This window comes from Culex quinquefasciatus, chromosome 2, assembly GCF_015732765.1.
Source record: "Culex quinquefasciatus strain JHB chromosome 2, VPISU_Cqui_1.0_pri_paternal, whole genome shotgun sequence".
NCBI lineage: Eukaryota > Metazoa > Arthropoda > Insecta > Diptera > Culicidae > Culex > Culex quinquefasciatus.
In genome coordinates, this window is record NC_051862.1 from 106,154,575 (window position 1) to 106,174,894 (window position 20,320).

Genomic DNA, 20,320 nt, shown 5'->3' on the forward strand with positions numbered 1-20,320 from the left:
GACGAGCCAGCACCCACGATGAGGGAAGTTAAGGATGCCATCAAGAAGCTGAAGAACAACAAAGCAGCGGGTAAGGATGGTATCGGTGCTGAACTCATCAAGATGGGCCCGGACAAGCTGGCGGCCTGTCTACACCGGCTGATAGTCAAGGTCTGGGACACAGAACAGCTACCGGAGGAGTGGAAAGAGGGAGTAATATGCCCGATTTACAAGAAGGGGGACAAGTTGGAATGTGAGAACTATCGAGCCATCACTATTCTCAACGTGGCCTACAAAGTGCTGTCTCAGATCATTTTCTGTCGTCTGTCGGAGCGAGCAAAGGATTTTGTTGGTACGTACCAAGCCGGTTTTGTGGAGGAAATCGACGACGGACCAAATCTTTTGCTGCGCCAAATCCTCCAAAAATGTCGCGAGTACCAGATCCCGACGCACCACCTGTTCATCGATTTCAAAGCCGCGTACGACTCGGTCGATCGCGAAGAGCTATGGAAGATCATGTACGAGAACGGCTTTCCTGGGAAGCTGATCAGACTGGTGAAATCGACGATGGACGGGGCACGGTGCAGCGTGAAGATTTCGGGTGCTATGTCCGACCCGATCGAATCGCGCAAGGGACTGCGACAAGGCGACGGTATCTCCGGCCTCTGTTTCAACATTGGGCTTGAAGGTGTGATGAGGCGGGCGGGGTTCAACATGCGGGGCACGATCATCAACCGGTCCAACCAGTTCATCTGCTATGCCGACGACATGGACATTGTCGGCAGAACGTTCGAGGATGTGGCCAGGCGGTACACCGAATTGAAGCGTGAAGCGGATAAGGTTGGATTGAAGGTGAATATTGCGAAGACGAAGTATCTGCTGGCAGGAGGAACCGAGTCCCTTAGGACTCGCATAGGACCGAGCGTGACGATCGACGGCGACGAGTTCGAGGTTGTGGAGGAGTTTGTGTACCTCGGATCGTTGGTTACGTCGGACAACAACTGCAGCAGAGAAATTCGGAGGCGCATCATCACCGGTAGTCGTGCCAACTACGGACTCCACAAAACCTTACGGTCTGGTCACCTTTCCCGGCGTACAAAGTGCACCATGTACGAAACGCTGATAAGACCCGTCGTCCTCTACACCTCTACGGGCACGAGACGTGGACGATGCTCGAGGAGGACCTGCAAGCGCTTGAAGTTTTCGAGCGACGAGTGCTTAGGACTATCTTTGGCGGCGTGCGTGTGAACACTGTATGGAGGAGAAGGATGAACCACGAGCTGGCGCAACTCTACGGCAAGCCAAGTATTCGGAAGCAAGCCAAGTAGGTCGCCAAGGCTGGCCGGATCCGGTGGGCCGGACACGTCGCAAGAATGCCGGACGCGCTGGATGCGCGCCAACCGAACCAGACTATCAATCCGGTGAAGTTGGTGTTTAATTCGGAGCCGGTTGGAACGCGGCGGAAGGGGGCGCAACGTGCAAGGTGGTTGAACCAGGTGGAGGAAGATCTGGAAAGTGTGGGAGTTTCGCAGCGGAATTGGAGAGTAGCAGCCCAGGACCGAGTTAGATGGCAACGCATCTGGAGACAGCTCATTACCCGGAGGTTGTACGAGCAGTAAAAGTAAAAAAAGTAAAAGTAAAGGTGCTGGCTCGTCCTCACCGTCCACCATACCGCTGATGTCGTTTCCCCCGGTACTCCGCTTCTGGGCCGTTCAGGTGTTCGTCGAAGTGCTGCTTCCACCTTTCGATCACTTCGCGCTCATCCGTCAAGATGTCTCCGTCCTTATCCCGGCACATTTCGGCTCGCGGCATGAAGCGGGTACATCTTTTATGTCAGAAAAAGGTATAATTTTACCTCTGGAAATGTGTAATTTTAACATTTTTCTGGTGTAATGTCACTTTTTCAGTCTAAATTGGAAGCAAACTGTGCCTGTGGTCGGACGCGTTTTTTGTTTGCTGTCATTTTTGACCTCCCGTTTATCTTTGAAATTTTCTTTAAAATGTGCGAAATTACCCAAGTAACCATCCAGCACTAAAAGTAGTGATTGATCAGCACTAACAGCGCTTTACCTGCAGTGAATAACAGCTGAAGTGTTTTCAAAATTGTTGGAAAAGCGCTTTTACAGCTGATTTGCAGCTGAGTTTGGACTTTATATTTCTGTTTTAGAGCTAGGCCCCTACTGTTTTGGATCCGGCCCTGCAAAACGTCAAAAAAAATTATGAGATTCAAAAATGTTGTCATCTCTTTCTCTCTCGTCCTCCTACCCCAGTTCTATTTTCGGTTTGTTTACAACATCTTTACCGACATCGCTGATGGGAGGAAATTGCTGAGAGGGTGGAACAATTTATTTGATGAAATGCTTGGTGATGGAGTCTTGATGCCAGGAACGGGGTTGTTTATGTTTTCGTTGGTCCATGCGCGCTTGCCGGCTCGCCTTAATAAGCGGTGGGATGCAGGCGTAGTTTTTGCAGTGTTTGTAAGTTGCGTTTCGTACTAAAATGTGCATCTCACTTTTGCTCGAGACAAATTAATCAAAAATTTAGGAAAATCCTACAAATCGCACTCAAAATCCAGTTGTTCTCTAAATTTCCGTCACACAATGTCATTAATCGGTGGATTATTTAATTTGGAAAAAAACACAGGCCCAAAATCAGACATACGTAATTATCGCGGAATTGCCCTTTTGTCTTGCATTCCAAAACTTTTCGAATCTATTATAAATGAAAAAATCTTTCAGCAAGTAAAAAACCGCATCACATGTAAACAGAACGACTTTTTTAAAGGCCGCTCTACTAGCACCAACCTTTTAGAATTTGGAAATTTTACACTGAATGCAATGCATAATCGCAATTTCGTAGAAGCAATTTACACAGACTTTAGTAAGGCATTTGACAGAATCGACATACCATTATTAATCTTCAAACTGCAGAAAATTGGAATTCAACCGAATCTTTTGGAATGGCTTAAGTCATATTTGACTAAGCGCGAACAAATTGTTCGCTTCCAAAATGTACTATCGGAATCAATTCACGTCACCTCTGGGGTTCCGCAAGGATCCCATCTAGGACCTCTTCTTTTCATCTTGTATGTAAACGACATTTCCTTCATTCTTAAAAAAATTAACGTACTTGTACAGTATGTAAAAAAAGTATTTACACCCCTTGGGCACTATGCACATTTTGTGATGAAACATGTAAAAAATTTAAAGTTTGACAGGAACCTAGTACTACGTTTTGTTCAGAAACTCATGCCAAACATTTTGCTAAAAAAAGCTCATGAAAAGATGATTTCTATAAAAGTTATATAACAAATACTATTACGAAAATAAAAGGTGCAAAAAAGTTTGTACACCTTTCGAAAAATTAACATAAATAATGTTATTTGTTGACAAATCACCATAAATCCAGTCTCCCAACTCCAAATAGGCATCCTTGACTGATTAAAAATAATTTGGATTGAATATAAAGTTTACTAACTACTTAGTATAAAAGTTTATATAACTCTGGAAATTCTATATAAAACTTATCTAAACTTAATTTTGCAAACTTTTAATTCAACTAAATGTCAATATATTACCATAGAATTGCTAAATAAACATTTTGGAGTGGGTATAACACCGTTTTGGGGTATTTGTATCGATAGAATAGATTTTCGTTGGAATTTCGTACCAACCCGGAATTACGTCGTCGGAAAATCCGCCGGCATCTGAACCGGTCCTCAATTCACAAGTCAACCTATGTGGCATCAGAAAGGGCATAAAATTTCCGATCTTTTGATACCCATACATCCAGGTTTTCTATAAAACCCACGTTTTTAAATACCTAAGCAAAAACGTTGTTATGGTTTCGTTTGAGCAACCTGCCAAAAATGTATGGAATTTCGTAATTTTTGTTCTCGTGGATCAAACTTACTTTTGCCCAGGTATTTAAAAACGTAGGTTTTATAGAAAACCTAGATGTATGGGTATCAAAAGATCGGAAATTTTATGCCCTTTCCGATTCCACATAGGTTGACTTGTGAATCGTGGACCGGTTCGGATGCCGGCGGATTTTCCTACGACGTAATTCCGGGTTGGTACGAAATTCCAACGAAAAATCTATTCTATCGATACAAATACCCCAAAACGGTGTTATACCCACTCCAAAATGTTTATTTAGCAATTCTATGGTAATATATTGACATTTAGTTGAATTAAAAGTTTGCAAAATTAAGTTTAGATAAGTTTTATATAGAATTTCCAGAGTTATATAAACTTTTATACTAAGTAGTTAGTAAACTTTATATTCAATCCAAATTATTTTTTAATCAGTCAAGGATGCCTATTTGGAGTTGGGAGACTGGATTTATGGTGATTTGTCAACAAATAACATTATTTATGTTAATTTTTCGAAAGGTGTACAAACTTTTTTGCACCTTTTTATTTTCGTAATAGTATTTGTTATATAACTTTTTATAGAAATCATCTTTTCATGAGCTTTTTGTAGCAAAATGTTTGGCATGAGTTTCTGAACAAAACGTAGTACTAGGTTCCTGTCAAACTTTAAATTTTTTACATGTTTCATCACAAAATGTGCATAGTGCCCAAGGGGTGTAAATACTTTTTTTACATATGTATATGCAGACGACATGAAATTGTATATGGAAATAGGAAATGCCAATGACAGTCATGTATTCCAAAACGAAATTAATCTTTTCTACACATGGTGTAGTAAAAGCCTACTCCAATTGAATGTAAAGAAATGTAATTCCATTGCCTTCAGCAGAAAACATGAAACACCAAACATAACAGTATTATTAGGAAACCAACCAGTAGAAAATGCAAAGTAGTACGTGATCTAGGTGTCATCCTAGACTCACAACTAACTTTGTAGAACACTATAACACAATAATAAACAAGGCAAAAAGTACATTAGGCTTTATAAAGCGCTTTGCATTCAACTTCCAGGACCCGTATACTATTAAATTACTCTATATAACGTATGTCAGGCCACTCTTGGAATACTGTAGTATCGTCTGGAATCCATACTATGCCGTACACCAAGCACGTATTGAATCTGTCCAAAAACAATTCTTACTGTACGCACTACGTAAACTTAACTGGACTGCATTTCCTCTCCCATCGTATGAAGCACGCTGCATGCTCATAAACATACAATCATTACAAGAACGTCGTAAATTTGCCATGCTCTCTTTCATCAACGACATTATTTCTCAACGCATACAGTCAGCAGCATTATTTTCAGTAATACGCAATAGTATTCATGAACCAAGCCGTACTCTTAGACATTCACAACTTTTTAGAATAACTGCATACACGACAAATTATTTAAAAATTCGCCATTAAATCAAATGATGCGCTTTTATAATGAAAATTCACAGTACATACATTTCGACATGTCTAAACCGGAACTACGAAAAAATCTGTACAATAGAAATAATATCTAGTATGTAAGAAAATTGTAAGTAGTCTACATAAGCTTGACGAATAAACAATAAAAAAAAATAATATGTTTGGGTTAAAATGTTTATTATTTGAGCTTATTTCATAATCACACGCAAGTTGACATCTTTTCACCAAAATTATCAGAATGAGGTGGGCTTTCTAGCAATTTCGGCCCCGGGGCAGCTGGAGGTCCGCTAGTACATACCTCCGTTAAAATCTGGAAAATTCCCTATTTTGGAAGTCCTTAGAACGGGTGCTTTTTCCTATGCTTTGCACGCCATAGATGCTACAAATTGGTGGTTTTGTGCGTCCTGGAAGATATAAATTTATCAATCAATTATTGCAAACTGTTTACTCTGCTGTATACTTACAAAAATAGAAAAAAAAACCTTCCAGCTGCAATTTCACAGAGCACGATTTTTATCGCCATGTTGATTTCGGTGTGTTTGCTTTTCGAGTAAGTGGAGTGAGCGAGAGTTTTGTGGCATTTTGTTGTTGTTCTCACTCGCTCTCTTTCACTCTCACTCAAACCGGTAACCGTGTTGCCAGTTTTTTGAAAAAAATCATAACAGTGTTGCTAGTGACTGCTGGAAATCAGCTCTATTTTAGCTGTTGTCCGTGGGAATAGGATGCATGATCAAGCACACTAAGGAAATCCCCTCTCTCTCCGCTGCGGCTTCAAATCGCTCCGCGCCTGTTGTTAGTCATCCTTACCCGGCGCACAGAGATCGAGTTGGGGGTTTCCGACCTGGCTTCTCAGGCAAGTATTCATGTTGTCCCAGTAATTCCCCACTTGATAAAAGTTGGGTTTCCAGCGAATCATCCTCACGCCAGCCACTGCAGAACTCAATCCTAGGGATTCCATCAGCCCGGTCGAAGTCTGTACGCAACTTTTCGGATTACGGGGGAGCCCTTGCCCCCCCCTACCACACTCCAGCTATCTGGCCCGGCTATTGTCAGCAACCTTATCGTCAGCGCGGAAGTCTCCAGACGCATCTCTGTTGCACCGAATTCCATCGACGAGACTGCTTCTCCAGGACGCTTCTTGCTAAGTACCGTGGGAGCCCTCAACTCTCCCGCCGCAGCCGATACCATCGCAGAGCCAGCCATATCGAAGACCCAACTTGCTGGCCATTTAAGTTGTCCTAGTGATGTGTGCGGGTACGGCGTCGTCCTAGTGATACGGGTGCGGGTACCCAAATCTTCAGCACGGGCAAGTACACACGTTTCGGAACCTTTCCTCTCGTTGATGATCACCCGCATTCCAGCTCCGACCGAAGACATTCACCCGCTCGCGCTGCTGCGCTACTTCACTCGGGACGCCAGATACAAAGTCCTGTGGAAGCCCCCGAACGACCCGTCGCAGTCCTGCCGCATTTCAACGCTCAGCAAAGCCGTCCCGAACCTGCGTACGGCCATCGTGAGGGGGTCTTCCAACGGCAACTCTCAGGCGAGTACCCCGTTCTTGAACATTTGTCCCGCGCTGATGATCTGTTGGTTTCCAGTACCTCCCTAAGGACTACATCAGCGGCTGAAGCTCCTAATCGGTTGGACACGCAGCGCGCTCTGAGCTTCTACTATCAAAACGTAAGAGGACTTCGTACAAAAATCGACGATCTGTTCCTGGCTGTGATCGATTGCGATTATGATGTCATCGTTCTTACGGAGACCTGGCTAGACGATGAAATCTTTTCGCCCCAGTTGTTCGGGACTGGCTATGTAGTCTACCGCAACGATCGAGACACTGTTCGTACTGGAAAGAAAACTGGCGGTGGAATCTGCATCGCTGTCTCGAAAAAGTTTGAAAAAAAAAAATCAAATTATTCGCTCTACAGCATTGCCTTGGCGGTCTCAATTGCGAGATTCCTACTCGAAACTAGGTGTCCGAAGGCTTGATTGTTGAGTCAATTGCAAACCTCTTTTTACACCTTAGCTTCCATCCACCCCGGGATTCGAACTGACGACCTTTGGATTGTGAGTCCAACTGCCTACCAGCGACTCCACCGAGGCAGGACCCAGGGAGACGACTCCTACACCTGGACTGAGCTAACGACCTAACCTCTAGGTTAGACCGGGACCAACATTTACTTCCCTTCCGACGGAAGGCGTGATCAGACAAATCTCGTCTCAAAATTTGCCACCGGGACCTTCTGGGATCAAACCCAGGCCGACTGGGTGAGAGGCAACCACGCTTACCCCTACACCACGGTCCCGGTTTGAATTTGAAAAAAAAAGTTTGATTCAACCGAATTTCCTGTTCCGACGGATGCTAGCAGCCTCGAACAGCTTTGGGTTGTCATCAATGGCGTCGCAGATCAGAAGCTGTACGTCGGCTCCGTATACATCAGCCCGGATCTTGCCAGAAATTCAGCAGTTATTGAGTCGCACTTTAACTCGGCCTCCGCTGTGGCCGAAGCGATGCGTCCGAACGATTTGCACCTGCTTCTCGGCGATTACAACCAACCTAAAATAACTTGGACAAAATTCAACTCGAGACACGCGCACCCCAGTTCTTCGTCTGCATTTTATCCGCTTTCCAGTTCTACACTACTCGACGGCATGGCACTGCTTGGAATGAAACAGTTGAATGATGTTAGCAACAACTTAAATCGCACACTTGATTTGGTGCTCATAGATGACGATTCTGTAAACTACTGCTCTGTCGCTGAGGCCCCGGAAGCGCTGCTTAGAATCGACCCGCCACATCCCCCACTGGAGGTAACTGTTTCGCTGAGGATGCCAGTGCCGTTCATCGACGAACCTGATACCCGATCTTACAACTTCTATAAGGCGGATTTTCCCGCCCTCAATCGCGCACTTCTCGGAGTAAACTGGAATGCCCTCAATGAAATGCAGAATGTGGATGAAGCTGTGGCATTCTTCAACTCTACACTGAAAACCGCCTTCAGAGATCACGTTCCAACTCGTGCACCCCCTCGGAAACCTCCCTGGTCCAATGATCGCATGAAAAAACTGAAACGACGGCGTGCCGCTGCTTTGAGGAAGTATTCAGCTAGACGGAATCCTGTAACCCATCGCGCCTTCCGTCTCGCCAGCAAACGTTACACGCACTACAAAAGACACCGTTATGGAATCCATGTTCGCCGTACTCAAGAGAATCTGAAACGTAATCCAAAACTTTTCTGGTCTTTTGTGAACGAGAAACGCAAAGAAACCGGGCTCCCAGCTAAAATGTTCCTCGGCGAAGCTAACTCTACTTCCACGGAGGAGACGTGCACTTTTTGAGCGTATTTCGTCCATCGCCTGCAACTCCGGATCAAGTGCGCAGCGCACTCCGCGCTGTCCCCGCAGACGCACTTCACCTGAGCGCTGTACCAATCACGGAGGAGGACGTACGAATGGCGATCGCAAAGCTGACCTGACGGAATCCCATCAATTGTGCTGAAATCCTGTGCTGTCACCGTCACAAAACCGTTGCAGCGAATTTTCAATCTGTCCATACAATCCGAAACCTTCCCAAATTGCTGGAAATCATCGTACATGTTCCCAATCTTTAAGAAAGGGGATAAGCGGGACGTTTCCAATTACCGGGGAATAACATCTCTTTGTGCCGGTTCCAAACTGATGGAAATCATCGTAAACACGTTCCTGATAAACGCAACGAAGGGTTACATCTCAACAGCACAGCACGGGTTCTTTTCGGGACGCTCGACAAGTACAAACTTAGTCGACTTCATCTCATTCTGCAAACGAAACATGGAAGGCGGAGGACAAGTGGATGTTGTTTACACCGACCTTAAGGCTGCGTTCGACAGGATCGACCACCGCATCTTACTCGCCAAGCTCGACCACCTTGGCGTTTCATGCAAAGTCGTCAACTGGGTTGCATCGTACCTGACTGGCAATACACTCTCGGTCAAAATCGGTGCTTCCGAATCAGTTCCGTTCTGTATGACGTCTGGCGTTCCTCAAGGGAGTAATATAGGACCAAGCTTCTTCTCTGTCTACTACAACGACGTTACCTTTGTGCTCCCACCCGGAAGCAGAATTCTCTACGCCGACGACCTAAAGATTTACCAGCCAATTCACAACGTAGTAGTTTCGTGATCCTGCCTGCCTACGAGCTCTTTACTACGCACTCGTTCGTTCTCACCTCGAGACTGCTGTGGTGGCTTGGAGCCCGCACACTGATGAATGGGTGACTAGAATCGAGTCGGCACAGAGGAAGTTCACAAGATTCGCAATGCGCTTCCACTCATGGCCTGATCAAGCTGTAGCGCCATCCTACGAACAACGCTGTGAGGCTCTAGGGATGGAAACATTCTCTAAGAGAAGGCAGTTCTTGCGGGCGGCTTTCTTGGGGAAACTGTTATTAGGTGCCATCGACGCTCCTAACATCCTCGCCAGGATCAACTTCAACGTCATCCCGCGGCCGCTCAGAACGTGGAACGCACTCCGCCTAGACTTTCATCGTACTCAATATGGACAGCAGGAACCTATCCGGGCGATGTGTGACGTTTTCAATGATTTTGACGATTTATTTGATTACTCGATGTCTGTAGATTCCTTTATTTCTAACTTACGCCGTACTATTTTTGTTTAGATCTAAGTTTATATTGTATCTCGTGAAATGTATTGACCATGTTTAAAAGACGGTGGGTTTTATGCCTATTCGAGAGTGGCGAATTTAGCGATCCAACTCGAACGGGCTTTTACCACCCAGTCCATTAAGACATAAATGTCGGATGGACAATAAAATAAAAATAACAAATAACAAATGAAAGAGGTAATATTCAACCTTCCAAAATAACAGCTTCCAAATTTTAATTATTTTTTACTGTGTAGGATCCGGTTTCAGAATCTTGAAGTTTTGACTTGTTTCTATGGTATGCCTCTTGCACAAACGGTTCAAACGGATATATACAAGAGATGTCATGTTTCAATCATGCTTAAACATATCAGAACTCATAGTTTTTGCTGATGCGCGTCGAATGAAGTCATGATGATCGATATCCATAATAAAATAGAGACTTAATGAATGATTGAAGAAATTAAAGTTGAATTTATTTGTTTGTTTGTTTGTTTGTTTGTTTGTTTGTTTGTTTGTTTGTACTTGACTTAACAATATAAAATGGCTCTAACATTTCGAAAGAAAATAAATGTTTACCTCGTTAAATATCAGTATAATTCCTGATAACTACCCAAGTAACCAAACAGCACTAAAACAAGTCAGTGTTCAGCACTACAAGTGCTTTACCAGCTGTGGATTATTGCTAACAAGTTTAGATATATGCACTAAAAGCACTTTTACAGCTGATTTGCAGTCGGTTTTGGACTTTATATTTCTGATTTCCAGCTAGCCTCTACTGTTGTTGATCCAACTTTGCACAAAATGTCAAAAAAAAAGAGAGAATCTAAAATGTTGCTCTCTCTTTTTTGTCCACCCCTCTTCTGAGCTATTTTTGATTACCACGTTATCGACTCAGCTGACCGAGTGGGGAAGAGTTGATTTTTTTGAGTGAAAGGTAGATGTTTGTTTGAGACGTAATGCCAGTAGCTTGAGGATGCCACCGTTGAGTGGAGTTTTCTGAGCCTTTATCCAACCTTTATCCATTCGCCCAATTAGGAGGTAGCTTTCCGCAGCTGTTTTCAAACCAACAAATGCTTGTACTTTGCATGATACCTAAATTAACTCTGTGGTATTTGCTCCGTCAGACTCTGCTGGGGCAGGTTCCTCCTATATGACCAGTAACCACGGCGAATTCTGAAGAATTGTAGGTTTGCTTTAGACACCGAAGTGGCCCGAAAAATGTCAACCTTTAGGCCAACCTACATTTTCAGAAGGAGTGATTCTCTTTTATAGTAATCGCAACATTAATCCTCATTTTGTTTTTTCAACTCTTTCGAAAAATTTCGATAAAGACTGAAAAAATCAACAGTTGCAGGTGCTAGATTAAATTTTCAAAACAACCTATCCCTCATGGGTTTCCTATGCAGATAGGGCCTTTTGAAAATTTAATCGAGAAATCACGATGAGTCTAAGCCACCAACTGACAGTGGTTTTTTCTCCGCTGATTTGTGATGGTTGTTCTGGTTGAGCGAGTAAGAAATGTTTTTATTTTCGTCTGTTTCAGTCTCTCTCTTTCACACCTCACCTCTGATGTCGTTCATTCGGACTGTTTTGTGCAGTGATTGGATGGTCCAACGTTCCGCCACTGTAGGCCATCATGATTTTGGAAGTGGCGCTATCTAGGCGGATGTTGCACACCCTAGCTCTTTTCAACGTATTTTAGTTTGAATATTTACACACGTTTTTCAATGCTGTTTGTTCAATGATGTACATAAGTTATACACTCAACCCACGGTGGTTGGTCACTTTTTCGTTTGACACTTTTTTAGTTTGTACCCCGTTGGTTGGTCAAAGTCAAACTAAAAAGTGACGAACTGACACTTTTCATACGGCGCTCACACACACTATCAAAAGAAACGTTTGGTAGTGTGTGTGAACTCCGTGTAAAAGGGGTGTCAAACTAAAAAGTGACCTCGTTCGTTTGACAACAGTTGGTGTCAAACCATCGGGGTTTGAGTGTAGAACGTCCATGATCGAAGGGGAGATTTCACGAAATTGATAACGCCGATGTGGTTAGTTCACGAGGTGGTCACTCCAAATATATTGCATTTATTTCATAAGTTAATCCGTATGTGCATCCATATTTACGTGCATACCCCATTCCTCTATGAATTTAATTTCAGTGTTTTTCACAGTTGTCATCGCAATCGCGCGCACTGTTTACAAACAACAAAAAAATCAATCTGTTTCTATTACATTTCCCGGCCGGGAGATTCGCTGGCGCTCTATTATCATCTGGAATTCCATGGACCAGCAGCTTCGTCGTAGTAAATCCGTATTTTCCATTGTTTTGTGTTGAATTTAGTGCGGGTTCCGGACTCAGTAAGGCACCAGCAAGCGAGATGGTGGTAACCCAGGAGGACAAGTCATTCGAGCTGCTGGACGTGGACCCTCAGGAGACGGAGGACGACGGGGCGGTGGTGGTGCTATACACCAAGCGGAAGGGCAAGCGCACCGTCATCAAGACTTCGACACAGCAGACGTACTTTTTGCCCGTGTTTGGCCTGGTTGATCCGGAGAAACTCAAGCCGGGTGATTTGGTGGGCGTAAATAAGGACTCGTACCTCATCCTGAAGACACTTCCGGCCGACCGAGCAGTATTCGGACATTGGCGGGTTGGACAGGCAAATCCAGAAATTGATTGAGGCCGTCGTGCTGTCGATGACGCACAAGGACAAGTTCAAGAACCTGAGAATTCATCCACCAAAGTCGATCTTCCTGAAGCTGGCCGGCCTGTAGCTGGTGCAGATGTTCATCGGAGACGGTTCCAAGTTTGTCTGGGACGCGTACGCACTGGCGCAAAGTCCCCGGTGGTTACTTCCTGCAAGCATCTACGCTGCAGACCACTATGGGCCATCTCCATACAAACAGGCGGCCAAATTATTTTTTTGCTTTTTAAATGTTTTTTTGATACAAATTTAGGTAATTGTATGGTATTGAAATGATATACGTCGATTTTTATGACTTTTCATGTTTTTCAATAGTTGATTGTTTATAATAAATAGTCTTTTCATACATTTGCAAGTGAAACAGAATTGCATATATATTATATTGCAAGTTTATATTATTAAATTATGGATAAGCTCCCCCCCCCCCACTTTAAGAACACAACCCCTCCCTCCTCTTTCTTTCACCCCCCCCTCTCCTCCTCCCCAACCAACAAATTTTTGTTAAGCGTAATAAATTCATTTTAAGTCAAATATTTATTATTTCCTGCTGTGTTTCTTTTTGTGAGTCCATGCCGTATAACTTGAGACCACCCCCTCCCCTCCCACCCTTATGGGCATAAATTGCGAATATTTTAATTGTTAAATCAAATAACAGAAAAATAATTTTATCCAAAATATTAATTATGAAGTAAAACGATAAAATACAAACCATATTCTTAAAATTCATTTGATTATAGAGTTTGTGACAGCTTCAGGATATGTTAAAGGTACTTTTTATGATGTTTTGTACTAACCAACATAGAACTTAAATGTGGATCAGTTTCATGGATTGATCGCAGAAATTCATCATGCTAAGTCAACATTTTGCTGAATACTTTTTTCGGTATCAAACTGATGGTACGTTCGTTTGATGGCTAGTTCGGCACTGAGTGCCGCACTCAGAGCTGTCAAAGTGTTTTTTTGAAGAAACTCGCTCGAGTTCGGCACGAGTTTCACCGCCATCTTGGAACTGAAAGTGCGAGTGCCGCACTCGATTATTTTCTAGTTTCGTGCGAGTTTCGCACACCAACAAACGATGTTTGTAAACATCAAAATCAGCTGTTCATTCAAAACAAGCTGATTTTGTTGAAGTTTTCGATTCGAGGAATGATTCGCATGGAGAAACTTCGCGATTGGTGGACAAATCGGAAAATAATTGTATTTGGGTAAGTTTTACAACACACCATACACATTCTGAGTTGTTTATTAATTTTCATTATTACTTTCAGGTGGCTAAGCGCTTTGTTCGAAGAGGAAACCTTCCCATAGAAGCAAGTTCTGCCGATGTACGTCAAGAAGGAATACAAGCGATGCCGTTTTGGGGAACGATTTCTTCCGGACGGACGACGACAGGTCAAGATTCGCAAGAAGGGCAGCTAGGCACTCGATCGTTCCTTCCGGAAAAATGCAAACAGCACAGTGATTACAAAAGTCAACGGTACAAGGGCATCATCAAGCCTACCAACTCTTCGAACCGGAAGGAATGCCTGAGTGGATGATCCTGCAGGGACTATTGCTGAATATGATGCTGATGCCATCAGGACACACTCCGAACTGGAACCTGGAAAGCATGTTGATGCTGAACGGCAGGGACTGCCGCTAAATTTGATGCTGGTACCAACCTGGAACCTGATGGCGAACATGCTGACGAGCTGGCCGAGTGCGGAGCTACGATCGAAGGATAATCACGGACGTTCTCGGCGATTTTAACGAACAGGTTAACCAATAAAACCAGAGAAAGTGCAACATTTTGTGTATTTTGTGAAATGTATTGTGTGATATTAGATCAGTAAAAAAATGAAGAAAATAAAATATTCTACAAGCTACTTGAAATACTTTGCGATAGTAAAGTCGACTTTCCCGCTGTGGACACAGTCGGGATGAACCAGCCAATTATGGTCCCGGGACAAAAGTAACTCGATCTAGCGAAGTATTCAAGTCCGTCTTCTGTAGTATTTTATGGCAAAACCAAACCTATAATTATAAAATTTGATCAAAAAAGCCGAAAATACAAAACATTAAAAAATGTCAAGGCAAAAATATTAATAAATTCCATAAATTTACGAAAATCCAAACATTTAAAAAGACCAAGAATTAAAAAAAAACACAAAGCTCCAAAATTATCTAGAAATTACAAAAACGCAAAAAAAAATTACACAATCCAAAAAAATTCAACATTCCTAAAATCCTAAACCTCTTGAAAGAAAAAATGTGAAACAAAATTCTACAAAAGCTTTGAATACAATTTGAGTAGCCAGCCTTATATACTCTTAACATTCTAAATTTCCATAAAAAATATAATTTAAAAATTCCTAGAATTCTTAATGATTCGTTAACTAATAATTTTAAAAAAAATCTAGAAATTTCAATACAATATAAATTCCTAAAATTTCCTAAAGTTAATTAACAGTTTTTAAATGTAATCATTAAAATAAATTTAAAAAAATTATAACATTTTTAATTTTTTTCCAGATTTTTTAATTTTTATTAAATTCCTCAATTTCCGAATTTTAAAAAAAATTTATATTATTCCTAAAACAGAAAGTGGGAAATAAAAAAAAAAATAAGTTACCCAAATTCCCAAAACTTCCGATAATCCTTAATTAGGAAACAAACAAAACTCTCAATTTCCTCAAATTGAATAAATTTTGAAAGAATTAAAGCAATCAAGAAATTTCAAAAGTTCTAAGATTTCTGAATTTCCTGTTTTTTTTTAATTCCACAGATTTTCTCAAATTCTCTAAGTTTTTTTTTATATTCCTTGAAATCCTGAAATTTCTAAAATCTCTGAAATTTCTTAACTATTATAATTTGTATTTTTTTTTGTAATTTGTTGTTTTATTGGGCACGTCAACTTGTTAGCATAACACTTTATATCAAGTCAAGGAAGAAACAACAGGAGGTTATAAAAGATCCAAAGATAAAAGTTATTAAAAAAAATAATTCCGGAAATATTTAATATTCTTAAATTCTAAATAATAAAATTGAAAAAATTACAGAAAGACTTAAAAAAAATTGTATTTAAAATGTAAAAAAAAATATTCATGAAAAAGTATAATATTCTATTTTAATTTATAAAAATAAATTTATATAGAAAATTGTACTATTTTAAAGAATATTGAATATATTTTTTTATTTGAAAAAAAATTAACTTTAAAAACTCTAGGAATTTTTAGAAATGTTGAAGTTTTTGGATTTTTCTGAAATAAAAGAAATTTATGGGATTCCCGAAAACAAATTTCTGTTAGAAATTATTGTTTTTTTTTAGTTTTACGGAGTTTTTACAGATTTTGAAATTTAGGAGTTTTAAAATATTCTAGAATGTAAGAATTTGCAGATATCTGGAATTTTAGTATTCAAAAAAAAAAAATCTGGACTGTAAGGAAATTAAGAGTTGTAAGAATTCTAGGAATTGATGGAAATTCAGGGATTATAGGATATTCAGGAATTCAAGCAAGAACGATTTTTTTCGCAATTTCAGAATTAGAAATTTCCAGAATTTTCAAACTTCTTGATTTTGAAATTTTTTTTTTAAATTTTGGCAATTTGAAGAGTTTTTAGATTTTGAAAATTTAAAAAAAAATCTGGGTTTTTTTTTATCTATTATGGACTTTTAGAGTTTTTTTTGTATTTCTGAGATCTTAAAATTCCTATTTTTTATAATTCAGAAATTCCAGAAAATCCTTAAATTTATAAAACTTATAAAATAAAAAAAAACATCAAAAATAATTAAAATAAAATTTAAGGATTCGAGATTATTTAAAATTCTTCATATCTAAAATTTTCTAACAATTCGAGATTTCATGAAAAATTCAGGAATTTTTAAACCTATTCTTTAAATTTCTAAATTTCCTATCATTCCTAAAATCTATAAATCTTCTGAAACTACTTAAATTCCAAACATTGAAAAAGATATATTTTTTATGATTTTATTTATATTTTAATTCAAAAATATTTGAATCGTTTGATGAACTTTGATTTTTTTTAAATTCCACAAAGTTTCAGGAATTTTGGGAATTTGAGGTATTTTTGGAATTGATGTATTTTAGAATTTTGGAATTTGGGAGTGGAATTGTAAAAAAATCAGTTATTTGTAGAGTTTTAGGAATTCCAGTGATCTTAGGATTAAAAGAATTTGAGAAATTTTGAAATTTTATAATTTTCAAATATTCTGAAAACTTTTGAAGTTTTAAAAATTTCTGGGTATTTTTTTGGCATTGAAGATATTTCAGGAATTTAAGAGAAGAAAATTCTGTTTTTATTGGAATTAAAAGTGTTAATGGAATTGTAGATATTTTGTTACAATTGGATGAATTCCTGAAATTTAAGAATTTTTAAATTTCTGGTAATTAGAAATTTTAGTAATTCGAGTTTTTGGTATTTTAGATATTTTAGGAATTAAAAAAAAAATTAAACTGTAGTCATTTTTAAAACTTACGGAATTGTAGTGATTTCAGAAATAATTATCTATGATTTTTTGAAATTCATGTTAGCAATTTTAGGAATTTAGATTTTTTATCGATGTTTTGAAATTATTAAAGTTTAAGAAACTATAATTTTTTTTGAATTCTACAGTTTTGTAGAATTTCTGGATTGTTTAGAATTGCAAGAGTTCTTCGATTTTTTTAAGTTTAAAAATAATTTAGAATTTATTTGCCCTCTTTTGGATAGCATTGAAGGTTTGTTGATTTTATTAATGGAACTTTAACCATAAGGGGCTTTCGCCCCCGTAGCGTTATTTCAACTCGTTGGCAATTACCTTATCCAACAATTTCATTAAATAATCATAAAAGTCTAACATTACGTCTAAAATTTATTATTTTATTTTACAAATGAAAATATTTTATAAACAATTATATTTGAAAGTTTAATACAATTTATTTGTTATTTAAAAAAAGCTTCAACACAAACTTCTTCCATATTGAACACAAAACTAAAAACATTTTTTCTATGAAGTGAAATCAACTTGAAAACCGATTTGCTAAAAAATAGGAATATTTATGAAAGCACTTGAAATGTTACCAAATGCAATCATGATTTTAATAGTAATATATTTTACTATTAATTTCTTCTCCTAATGTTGAAATGCAGTAAGTATGTTTCTTTAGAAGCAATGCCCAAGCCTTGGACCATCCGAGCAGATTGATGGTCTTTTTTGAGAGAGTGGTTTGTTGGTGCGTCGTTGCCGACCCGGTACACCGTCAGATACACGTCGTTGAGTTTGAGTTAAGAGGTTCTGTTGGTGAGGGATTCTTCCACACGATGACATTGTTCCCGCAACGAGCGGCCACCAATAATCGCCTCCGCTTGTGATCCACACCGGCTTGGTAGGTTGACCGTGATCGACTCCGGCAAAAACGAACGTTTGCCACTGAAGAAGAAATCGTTGTTTTCAGAACCAATGGCGCCGGATCGAGCGCCGGATCTTGTGGCCAAGATGTTGTAGAACGGTGAATGGCCTACTCTGACCTAACCTGAGTTAAAAAAAATGCACAATTTTAATAGGATAAAAATATAATTGCTTTTGATACTTATCTCTAGCTCGATGTTAAATTCGCAACGATTCAATTTAAACTGACGTTTTTAAAACCAAAACAAAACCCCAAGCACGCACACAAGCATAAAAACTCAGAGCAAATCTGAACCGTTCGTTTGAACCAAAACTGGCACTCGACGAGTGCGGCACTCAAAGCCGCACCGGCTTTTCAAACGAACATACCATGAGATTCTCCAGTTTCGCTTGAGAAACTTCGGTACGAATACCTCATTTTGACTAAGGTACTCAATTTTGAATGTAGGCAACAGAAAATTCCAATAAAGTCATTTCGAACTTCTTGAAACCAGGTATTGATTTTTGAAGCGACGATGCCCACGAAGTATGTAGCAAAGCAAGTGAAATAAACGGGCGCATATGTAGATTGCAGCAAATTTTGATAAAACGTAAATGTTCAAAATGGCATATCTCCGAAAACGCAAAAAATCGCAGGCTGGAAATTTCAGCAATGTTAGATTATAATCCAATCTTTCAAGTGATCTTAGTTTCATGTTTAGCATCGGTTAGCAAAAAAAGTACTCGATTAACAAACACAAAAAAATATGATTCGTCAAAAAAATGCTCCAATTATTCGATGAAAACTTCAGTTTTTGGTTTGGAAACAACATTTTATCTATTAATAGTTTCAAAGCTTATCTCATTACCTTTCCAACGATGTATATTTGTCCTAATAAAACATTTAAAATGGCTGAGCTATGTTAAAATTAAACAATCAGCCTTTTTACGAAAAACGCTTGTTTTTTACTCCATTTTTTGACTTTCAGCTTGCGTATCTCCGTAATGAACAAACTTAGAGCTTTGAAAATTTGGATTTTTCTTAGTTAGAATGTTTACTTTCGAGAAAAAAATACCATAAAATATTTGGAGAAGGTCACTTTTTTGAAACTTGGCCACCCAATGTACCATAGTGCAGACGCATCTAACTGTTGTATATGAATGTTTTAAACTTATTTGACCCTTATCTTGGAATTTCTTTTTATTTGTGAACTCAGTTTTTTTGTATGTTAGATATGATGAAAAAAACGATATTGACCGCACCCTCCTCTCCCATCTCCCCCCCCCCATGCGACAACTCGTTGGGTTGCGAACAGGTGCACCGCAAATTATTTGCCGAATTTGTCATTTGTCTGACATGGCATTGAGCGATGACAAAGTCTTTCTTCTTGGAGTTGATGCAGTTACAGAATCTTTGGGTCCAGAACTTCCACGATCTTGATGTTGTCCACCAAACTGCTCGGAGTCACGATCAGAACCCGCTTTATCAAAGCGTAGATCAACGCCAACGTCTGCAACGTATTCCCCAGTCTCATCTTGTCGGCCAAAATTGCTCCAAACTGTTCCGAGTCTTTGCGTTTCATTCTGTTAAGGCGCAGGTCAAATGTGACCAACCAAATTTTCTCGTGTCCAACAAATCGATCAATGATCGCGATCACGCACACACTAATTAGCACACATTAGCCTACATAATTGGCCTGCGGCCCTTTTGTTTTAAGAAATCTATCATTCCAATAAAGCCTATCGAGGAGAGTACATCGAGAACTCTATCGCGAACAATAAAGTCAAGTGCACATCTCGTCGCGCCTTTTTGTACTACCCAAGCCGTACTTTTTTAGTAGTTTTTGATCGCGACTAGAACCGCGGAAAGAAATCAAACGATCACTTTAAGCCACCTACAATCCGGCGAATCAGTGCACAAACATTTTTTTGGTCCTTCGAGGACCGGATTGGAACAACCGTGATGTAACCGGATTGTAACAATCGCCGAAAAAGTGATCTTGCTGGTGACGCTATCACCGAACACGTTCCTGATTGATTGCTGTGGCCCTCTTCGACGTCGATCTCCAGCATCGGCGTGACCTGTTCCTGCCTCGTCGTGGGACACCGACGGCCTGCAGCATCTTCGAGACGCCCGTGGAGCACAGCGAAGGAGCATCTACGAACGAGATCAAGCCATCCTCCACAACGCGCGCTCGGCGGCGTCGCTCGGGTATAGCACAATAGGCTGGTAGCGTGAGTACACCCAGAAGGGAAGTGCTCTTTTTTA

At 40.0% G+C, this 20,320-nt stretch overlaps 1 protein-coding gene and 1 long non-coding RNA gene across 13 annotated transcripts in view; both read left to right on the forward strand.

Annotated features, from left to right (window-relative positions):
• Positions 1–20,320, forward strand: part of LOC119766572 (26S proteasome regulatory subunit 6A-B-like) — a 323,195-nt gene that overhangs the window by 126,498 nt on the left and 176,377 nt on the right. Inside the window, exons 2-3 of one of the 12 annotated variants that reach the window (XM_038251383.1) lie at positions 11,519–11,668; positions 12,138–12,909. The exons of 8 other annotated variants lie outside the window; for them this stretch is intronic. In XM_038251383.1, the coding sequence (XP_038107311.1) occupies positions 11,612–11,668; positions 12,138–12,659 (579 nt within the window). In that variant the 5' untranslated portion in view covers positions 11,519–11,611 and the 3' untranslated portion in view covers positions 12,660–12,909. Of the gene's footprint in view, positions 1–2,249; positions 2,390–11,518; positions 11,669–12,137; positions 12,910–20,320 lie in introns of those variants that run through there. 3 more of the 12 variants (XM_038251384.1, XM_038251381.1, XM_038251380.1) reach the window with 3 other exon arrangements.
• On the forward strand, positions 13,753–14,529 carry LOC119766579. The gene is made up of 2 exons (XR_005276990.1): positions 13,753–13,888; positions 13,952–14,529. It is a non-coding gene; the product is annotated as an uncharacterized LOC119766579 (long non-coding RNA).